The sequence below is a fragment of the Thamnophis elegans genome, chromosome 12 (genome assembly GCF_009769535.1).
Source record: "Thamnophis elegans isolate rThaEle1 chromosome 12, rThaEle1.pri, whole genome shotgun sequence".
Lineage (NCBI taxonomy): Eukaryota > Metazoa > Chordata > Lepidosauria > Squamata > Colubridae > Thamnophis > Thamnophis elegans.
In genome coordinates this window covers 6,458,002-6,467,616 of record NC_045552.1, presented here as the reverse complement: position 1 = coordinate 6,467,616, position 9,615 = coordinate 6,458,002, and the positions used below count along the sequence as shown (strand labels likewise).

The window sequence follows — 9,615 nt, the reverse complement described above, 5'->3', positions numbered from 1 at the left end:
GACAATCAAATACTATACAGTGGAGTAGATCAACATCAATTTACACAAGAAGTCGGGGAAAGGGAAAACCTGTACAGAATCCATCCAGATGAGTAAGGCAGTTTGTCATATTGACAATTATATGGGCCCCATGTTTAACAGAGGGTTTGCGTGTCAGTAATGCCCATCGATTAATGGGTCATTACTGGGGTAAGAAATGAGGATCAAAATCACCATTGGGTTGAGATCATTTTGGTAACATTTCAGGAGGAAGTGTGATCAGGCAGTAGAAGCACCTGGCTCAAGAGTGGTCACTGTGAGAGGGATCTTGGAGACCTAGTGGACAATCACTTAAGTATGAGCCAACAGTGTGTTGCAGCCGCCAAAAAAGCCAACACAATCCTAGGCTTCATTAACAGAGGGATAGAATGAAGACTATGTGAAGTGTTAGTACTGGTTTATAATGGCCTGGTAAGATCACACTTTGAATATTGTATCCAGTTTTGGTCCCCACAATGTGCAGAGAAGAGCAACAAGGATGATTAGGGGACTGGATGATAAAACATATGAAGAACAATTGCTGGAATTGCGTAGAAAAGAAGGATTAGGGGTGACATGGTAGCAGTGTTCCAATATCTCAGGGGCTGTCCCAAAGAAGAGGGAGTCAAGCTATTCTCCAAAGGACCTGAAGGCAGGACAAGAAGCAATGGGTGGAAACTAATAAGGAGAGAAACAACATAGAACTAAGGAGAAGTTGTGAAAGTTCCAGCACTGGAAGTTTTTAAAGAAGATGTTGGATAACCATTTGTCTGAAGTGGCATAGGGTTTCCAGTCTGAGCAGGGGGTTGGACTCGAAGACCTCCAAGGTCCCTTCCAACTCTGTCATTCTGAATATGTGATGAAAGAAGAATTCCTCCAGATTCTTTTCTCTAGACTCTTTATCTATGGGCTAAAAAACTGGGGACACTCCTAGTTGAACATGTCTACTCTGTCCATCGAGGCCAGTTTGCCACTCTCAGAGATAGGAGACACACATGATACACTGAAAGAACCAGCCATTCCTGGAAACTGTTTGTAAATCACCCTGAATTCAATGTCGTCGCTTTCCATTTGTGTTGCACAGGATTGCAGCACAACACTTGGCAAGAATTCACATAAATTAAGCTCTGCAACTTTTTGGACCATTCCATAAGAAAGTCCAGAATCATGAGCTGTGTGGGGGAGAGAAAGGATGATGGATAGATGTGGGAAAGAGTAGCTGGTTGAATGAGAAAAGAGTGGAACCTGGTCGCTCTAAGGCTTGGCAACAGCTCCCTTGTCCCTTCAGCCTTAGGGTAAAACTGCTTTGCAAAGGGCAGAAAGACTCGTTTGGTGTCACTGAATAATTTAGAGATATATAAAGACAGACATATTTATATTACTTACATTGTTATAGGATAATTGATTGTGGATTAAAATAGATAAAATAACCTAAGTTAAGGAATTACTTTAATTTTTTTTTACAAAATTTAAAAGTAATTAATTAAAAAACAACAAACTTAACAGCAAAGCAAATATATTATACTATCAGTAATAATTAGTCAGGGGTGGGTTCCTACCAGTTCGCACCTATTTGGTAGAACCGGTTCATCAAATCTACCGAACCGGTTAGAAGAGATTCCACCAGTGGACCCGGAAAGCAGGCCACACCTACAGAAGAGGTTCCAAAATTTTATGAAACCCACCACTGGTCCTTGGATATGATTATTCTACACTATCATACTCATCTTTATAAAACTCAGTGCCTCTGTGAAAGGTAAGGATGACTCCTGCATTTATGGTGCAATCAGAACATTGCGTGTGTTGAAGTTGTTTTAACGCAAACTAAAGATGCCTTTCAAAAAACAAGTTTACATCATATTCTTATGCATGCCAGTGCATAAATTCTAAAGAAAAAGATACTGAATGCAAATTTCTTTGTCATAGCAATTTATTTTTATGATGATTCTGTGGAAAACACTTATTTTATTGAGCTGTGGTCTCAAAGCATGATAGTCAACATTTTTGACCCAAATTTCTAGCTTCCCGCTACTGACTCAGGTAGGACTCACAAGCATCTGTTATTCCAATCTCTACTTAATTCACTATTAAATCTCCAATTTTCCAATTTTTTACAAATTTCCCAATATTTGCAAAGAAGGTTCGCTCTTCCCAACAATCACTGATGATCAGGTTCAGAAGAAGATGCATTTCTGCATTCCAGGATGGTGACATTCAAGTGAATCAGCCCACCAGCCATCTTAGAATATCCTTGACGGACGGAACATGAACTCTTTGTCGTACATTCTTGGAGAGTGGCCTTCACAGACAAACTTCCAAGTGAGGCTAAGAAAAAGAAGAAAAGGTGCAGATGAGACTCTATAGCATAGATATTACAAAGTAATGCATATTGTTTCCTTGTTATTTCCACTGTTTGGCTTAGATGTTCTTGTGACCTTTATGAAACCATAAAGATCGTTGAAAAAGCTGATGCAAATCTGGTTTCCATTTATTAAATGTTTAATAAAGTTTCTCTAAATAGATCATATTCCTATATAAATAAAAGGAAAAAAGGAAGGAAGGAAATGTCTACTCACAAAACTCTGCTACTTTTGTATGAGTTATGGTAAGACACTGATCCTGTTCGCCGACGCAGGCTACAGTTTGATTGGCTTCACAAGAATCCTCATCTAGTGCAAAGCAGCCTGGGCACTCTAACCCATTTGGTTGAAAGTCTTCATAATTCTCCACTGGAGGAAGCAAATTTTCCAGTTAGCAAAGTTTCATGATCACCACTAACCCTTTAAATGTCTATCCAACTTGACATTCTTTTCACATACTTGAGTTCAATTCCAGCTCGGATGGAATCAAGGAACCCAAGATTCTTTGCAACAAGCAAGAGTTTTTTAAAAAGCTGCAGTTGGAAAAGAGTGTATTGAAGTGTAGATATTTATACAGAAGTGGTTCTACATTAGTTCATAATGGATAGAATAATTTTGGTCATAACTGGAGAACTACATATTACATGTAACTAAATTACATATAGTAATGTTTCTTTTCATTGAATTATTGTATGTCGCTCAAGGTCTATAGCTTGGAGTAGGTGATAGGTATTATATGAACTAAGTCCATCAATTGAAGCTCAAAAAGGTAGAGTTTGAAAAGGTTGTATTAAGGTGTAGATACTTACACGGAAGCGGTTCTGCATTAGAGAGATCGGTTTGGCAACAGTTACCTCTAGCTATGTTAAATCTACCATCTACTGTTGTGGTGCTGTAGAGGCCATCCAGACACGCCTCACGGGTTGCACATTCCTTGATAATTGAACTCACTGGACTTTTGGCTGCAGAAGGGCATTAGAAAAAATATCGAACTCAGCAGAAAATGACAAATTGCATATCAAACTTGTTCATTTGGCTGTTTTATTTTGGAAGAAATAGCTAAATACCTGTGTTTATTTCACTTTAAGAAATGTTGTACCGACCAGTGGTGGGTTTCAAAAATTGTTTGAACCTATTCTGTGGGTGTGGCCTCCTTTGTGGGAGTGGCTTGCTGCCCATGTGACCGGATATGAAGATGCCGACGTCACTTGTCAGAACCACCTTAAATTACCTCTCACACAGCACTGGCATGCAAAAGAATAGGATGTAAACTTGTTTTTTAAAAGGCATCTTCGGTTTGCGTTAAAACAACTTCAACACATGCAATGTTCTGATTGCACCACAAACGCAGTAGTCATCCTTACCTTTCACAGAGGCACTGAGTTTTATAAATATGAGCATGATAGTGTAGAATAATCATATCCAAGGACCAGTGGTGGGTTTCAAAAAAGTTTGGAAGCTCTTCTGTAGGTGTGGCCTGCTTTCCGGATTCACTGGTGGAACCTCCTCTAACCGGTTTGGTAGATTTGATGAACCGGTTCTACCGAATAGGTGTGAACTGGTAGGAACCCACCTCTAGTACTGACCCAAACTTTTGAGTGAACTTCCATGGCTGTGTTTTCCTCCTTCCAACCCAGCACATATCCCAATATTCCAGTTCTTGCACCTGCAGATATTAACTAACCAGTTAAACTTCTGCAACTGAGGAACGACAAGAATGTTGATCTACTGGCTCGTAAATTTTACCTGTGCTACTAAACCTCACTGTCTTTCATATAGATGTTGACATCATTGAAGATTTATTTATTCCCAAGAAACATATAAGCACAGGCAACTGCAGAATCTGGAGCTTTTGCAGAATGATGACAAAGTAATCCAAACTCCTTCTGTTTACCTTGAAATTTGTGATGCACATTCAAATGGACAAAGTGTAGATTGCTACGTCAGGATGTGTGTTTCACAACTTGTCCTCTCTGGTCCCCTTGTACATGTCAATTCACCAATGTTTAAAAATTGCATCTGGTAAATAACATTGGATTTCTCCTACTGTCTCTCACTGAACTCTCAAGAAAAGTCATTGAAGGAATGTCCCAAACAATCACATTTTAGTACAACCTAGATGCTAAATGTTAGCATTTTACTGTTGTTTGACAGTGAAATGGGTGACATATGTGGAGAAGAGCAACAAAGATGATTAGGGGACTGGAGGCTAAAGCTTATGAAGGACGGTTGCAGGAATTGGGTAGGTCTAGTAAAGAGAAGGACTAGCAGTGACATGATAGCAGTGTTCCAATATTTGAGGGGCTTCCACTAGAATTGGGGGTCAACTTATCCTCCAAAGCACCTGAAGGCAGGATAAGAAGCAGGGATATAAGCAACCGAGAACTAAGGAGAAATTTATTGACAATAAAACCAATCAATCAGTGCAACGGCTTGCCTTGAGAAGTTGTGAATGGTCCAATACTGGAGGTTGTAAGAAGAGACTGGACAGTCATTTGTCTGAAATGGTCTAATCTAGTGTCTCCTGCCTGAGCAGGGAGTTCAACTAGAAGACCTCCAAGGTTCCTTCTAACTCGGTTCTGTGTTCTAATAAATATATGCATATTATATAAAAGTGAGAAACATGGGCAGGTTATTCCTTGATGGTGCAAAAACCAAGTCATGGACATGTTTAAGAACAAACTTAACTTTCACTTACCTAAAGAACTATTACCAAGTACAGTAAAACAAAATTTTATTTGCAAGCACCTGAATTCTCAATGTCTATGAATTCTGAATAATTTTTGATATCTGCTTCCTCTCAGACCTCCAACATTTTAATATGACACTGGATCGTCTTATCTTTTTTATTTATGCTGCAGACTAATTTTCTGAAGAAGCCCTTTGGATGCAGGAAGTGAATCCTGAATGTCTATGTATTCCTAATAATTATTGATATCAGCTTTGACTCTTGATTCCTGGTGATGCAGGATTTGGGCACATTCTAGATGTGTTGTTCCAATAGATATCTTCTTAAGGCTGAGAGAAAGAGTCACCAGCCTAGTTTTTGGCCCAATGGTCGAATTTCACTTGCCTACTTTGTGTTCCTAATGAATGACTAGACTCATAGTGCCCTAGTCCTAATCCAAAACCTTCAGCTATTAAACCAAATTGGCTCTCTTGATATTCTGAAGAAATGATCATTGATCCTGCTACAGGTAGCTACTACAGGTAGTTCTTGACATAGGACCACAATTGGGACTGGAGCTTGTGCTAAGTAACATTGTTAAGTGAGTTGTGCCCAGTTTTACAACCTTTTCATGGTAGTTAATAACTGCAGTCATTAAGTGAATCACATGGCTGTTTAACAAATCTGCCTTCCCCTACTGATGCTCCTGGTCAAGAAAGTTGCAAATGGAGATCATATGTCCCAAGACATGCAACGGATATAAACACATGCCAGCTGTTTCATGCCCAAAATTTGATACCTGGCTGTGGGAATACTGCCGTTGTTGAAAGTTTTATGACCATTTGTAAATCACTTTTTTCAGTTCTGTTCTAACTTCAGATGGCCACAGAACAAATGGACCTGTAGTAGAACAATTGACCAGAGGCTTCCTCAACCTGCCTGTCTTCCACCCCTTTCCTGAAGTCTCCTGAAGTTTCTATATCTCAGTTTCAAGGAAATTAAATTCCTTACCTGTTGACAGGATGGAGGAGAAGAGGCAGAGGACAAGAATTCCAGCTGCCCTGGAGGAAGAAGGCGGGGCTTAGCAGTGAGAAGACGGACTTTCAGGCATTTCCTGAATGACCATCTATACCGGAGTCTTTTTTGAAGGATTCGTTTGAATCTAAGCTGTCCCGTAGAGACAGTGACGTGGGGGGAACTCCAGTGGTCCCAGAGATGTTCGCAAAATCTCTGGGAACCTAAGGAAAGCCTTCCTAATCCAGTGACTTCCGGATCGGCTCGATGCCGACTGCAACTGCAAAGGCCCAGAGAGAGAGCTGAATATGAACATGTCGTTTGATGTGAGTTTTAAATCCTTTTTTCTTGTTGGAAAGAGAACACTCTAAATTTGGAAACTTAGTTTAAAATAAGGCTGATAAGTGAGAAAAGCGGCGGTGATAAATGTTTGCCATTTGGAAGTTTATTTTTCTGTTCCTTTTTTTTAATTCCTGGAAGCCGGGCTGGACTTTCCTGTAATTTGAATCGGTTTTTGCGTTCCTTCTCTTTGTTGTCGATATCTTTAACTTTGAATCGAATGGGGCACTAAATCTCAAACTTAAAGTGCTTTGAAGATCTGGGGGTTTTTTTGTTTGTTTTTCTTCGTTGCCTTTTAGCCCTTTTGATGTTTTTTTTTAACAATTAGTAATTAACAAACGCCACAACGGACTAAAACAAGCTGTAAACTACAACTTTAGATTATTGAACGTAGAAGGTCACGATTTGCTGTTGGGATGGCATGCTTTCTTATGGTATAAGGGAACTAAACCACATGGTTATTTTAGAAGACATTATATAAGGGAGGCGTTGTTGTTAAATTGGGAAAAGATAAAAAAATTACATTATTTAAAAATTCCAGTCTGGACATCAACAATTGAAGCATTCTCGTATCCGATAATACATAAAAAGGAACAAACAGTTAGATATATAGAATTATTGAATACAGAGGGTGAGCTCAAATCTAGTCAAGAGTTGAAGCAAGAAGGGATGGAAATGAACTGGTATTCATATGTACAGATACAATCTAGATATAATGAAGATAGAAAAACTAAAGGTCTCTATAATAAAATGACTGAGCTAGACAAAATTCTAACAGGTACTGATGAAAAAGTAATTAAAAAACTATATGGATATTTATTGGAGTTTAAATTGCATGAAGAACAAGTTAAAGAAACTATGATTGCTTGGGGGAAAAATTTTAAGTATGGGATTGATTTAGAGAATTGGCAGAAATTGTGGTCTCAAAATTACAAAATGACAATGTCTACTGCATATAGAGAAAACTTGTATAAGATGTTTTACAGGTGGCATCTACCCCCGACCAGAATCGCAAGAATGTTCAAGAATAAATCAGAAAAGTGTTGGAAATGTCACCAGATACCTGGCTCATACTACCACATGTGGTGGACTTGCACTGAAGCCAAAAGATACTGGACTAAAATCCACATGTGGTTGGAGAAAATGATACACAAACAAATAGACTTTAAACCAGAGGTCTTTCTATTGGGAATTTTACCAGAAACCTACAACAAAGACTTAAAATATTTGATTGTAAATGTGTTAACAACAGCCAGAATTGTATTTGCAAAAAACTGGAAAAATGAAACAATACCAAAAGAGGAAGAAATCATTCGAAAAATAATGGACTGTGCCGAAATGAGTAAATTGACATTTGAAATTAGAGAGCAAGAGGATGAACAATTTTATAAGATATGGGACTTGTTTTATCAATGGCTAAGGGGAAAAAAACAAAATTTTGGAAATGAAAAATGATACACTTATGCCTTAATTGGAAAAAGTAAATGATGATATAATTATGCTGTGAAATAATTCAACAATGATATAAGGAAGTACTAATATAAGGTCTGGTGATATAATGTATAAGGTTAAGAACTTATTATAATGATATCTCGCTGCTGATAAGGCAATTCTAATAGGGGAACAAATGAAAACTGGTATATATAGGCAGCGATGCCTTGTTGAACAATGAAGGAATAAGATCTCTGTTTAAAGGTATGAAATGCAAGATTAACAATGAATAGAAGTATATTCTCTGGGGGAAAACAATGCTAATGTTAACTGAATATATATGGTAGAAGGAAAATGAGACCTTTAGTTACATTAGAGGAAATATCTGAGATGGTAAACATTATTTGAAGATGTAGATGTTAAAACAACCGTAATCAAACGACATGCTGCATGTGATGATGGTTTTTTTTTTCCCTTCCCTTTCCTTCTTGGACCTTTTTTTGTCCTTTTTGGCCTCCCCCCCTTCCCCCACCCTTTTTTTCCCCCTTTCCTTCTTGGACCTTGTTTTTGTCCTTTTTGGCCTCCCCCCCTCCCCCCACCCTTTTTTCCCCTCTCTCCCTTGTTTTATTTTGTTGTTTTTTGTTTTTTAAACCCTAGCTTATTGTGGTGCTTATTAAATATACAATAGAGAGATACGGGATGTATAAACTTAGTAGGGATGCACCTGTGATTAAACGACATATTGTATGTGAAGATGGGTTTCCCCTCCCCCCCTCTTTTTTTTCCCATCCTCTCCCTTTCCCATTGTTGTCTGTGTAACAAAAAATAAAAATAATTTAAAAAAAAAAAAGAATTCCAGCTGCCCTCATGTTGGTAGAAGTCAACTCCGCTGCCTTTCCTGAAGCCACCTACTGCTCAGCTTTGCAACTGGGGAAACGTTTGTGAAGAATCAGCTGCTGGAGGTGGAATGTAGGGTCAGAAATGATTGGCTAGCAGAGATAGCAAACTCAGGCAGGGCAGAAGCCAAATTCCATTAGGAAAGATAGCGATGTTCTTAGAAAATATACACAAAATAAACTTTGCTCGGCAGCCAAATGGGGCTATGATTTCTTGTTTACTACATCTCTACATCTTCCTCTGCTTTTTCAAAGCTTAGTTTAGCTTCTAAAGGTGAATTTATATCCTACTATAATTTTCTATATCTGTTGTATCCTTTGCCCCTCCTGACTGTGTTTCACCTTAATTCCTACATTCATATATTTGGATTGTTTTGGACCTTTTTCTGATTCTATAGTTGTGCATAATATATCTATCTATCTATCTATATCTATATCTATATCTATATCTATATCTATATCTATATCTATATCTATATCTATATCTATATCTATATCTATATCTATATCTATATCTATATCTATATCTATATCTATATCTATCTATATCTATCTCTCTCTCTCTCTCTCTCTCTCTCTCTCTCTCTCTATATATATATATATATATATATATATATATATATATATATATATATATATATATATATATATATATATGTATGTATATAAGATTTTTACAACCCCCGGTATGCCCAAATATGGGAAGATCACTACTTCTATTCTCTGTCCTTCGGCTCGTCACAAGAGACCATCCAGGCAGAAATCCAACTCATCCTCCACAGTAGGCAAACACCAGCAACTATAAATGTCTTGCACTGCCTTCCCTAAACACAGTCGATCCATAATGTCTGCTAGAATTTTTGTTTTTCTCCAAAAGCATTTTATTAAA

The 9,615-nt window shown here is 37.9% G+C and overlaps 1 protein-coding gene across 1 annotated transcript; it reads right to left on the bottom strand.

The window, feature by feature from the left end:
• Positions 1-1,930: 1,930 nt before the first annotated feature.
• On the bottom strand, positions 1,931-8,786 carry LOC116516209 (phospholipase A2 inhibitor and Ly6/PLAUR domain-containing protein-like). Its single transcript, XM_032228632.1, has 5 exons — positions 8,695-8,786; positions 6,058-6,107; positions 3,188-3,340; positions 2,595-2,747; positions 1,931-2,343 (listed from the first exon to the last, which is right to left on the bottom strand). Exons 1-5 carry the CDS (start codon positions 8,697-8,699, stop codon positions 2,177-2,179), a joined length of 528 nt encoding a protein of 175 aa, XP_032084523.1. The 5' UTR covers positions 8,700-8,786; the 3' UTR covers positions 1,931-2,176.
• Between the last annotated feature and the right edge of the window lie 829 nt (positions 8,787-9,615).

Excerpts from the sequence above, each read along its gene's own strand:
- LOC116516209 (XM_032228632.1), bottom strand. Across the intron at positions 3,341-6,057 it reads CTCCTCCATCCTGTCAACAG|CCAAAAGTCCAGTGAGTTCA; the intron begins GTAAGGAATTTA and ends GCCCTTCTGCAG. Across the intron at positions 2,748-3,187 it reads TAATGCAGAACCGCTTCCGT|TGGAGAATTATGAAGACTTT; the intron begins GTAAGTATCTAC and ends TGCTTCCTCCAG.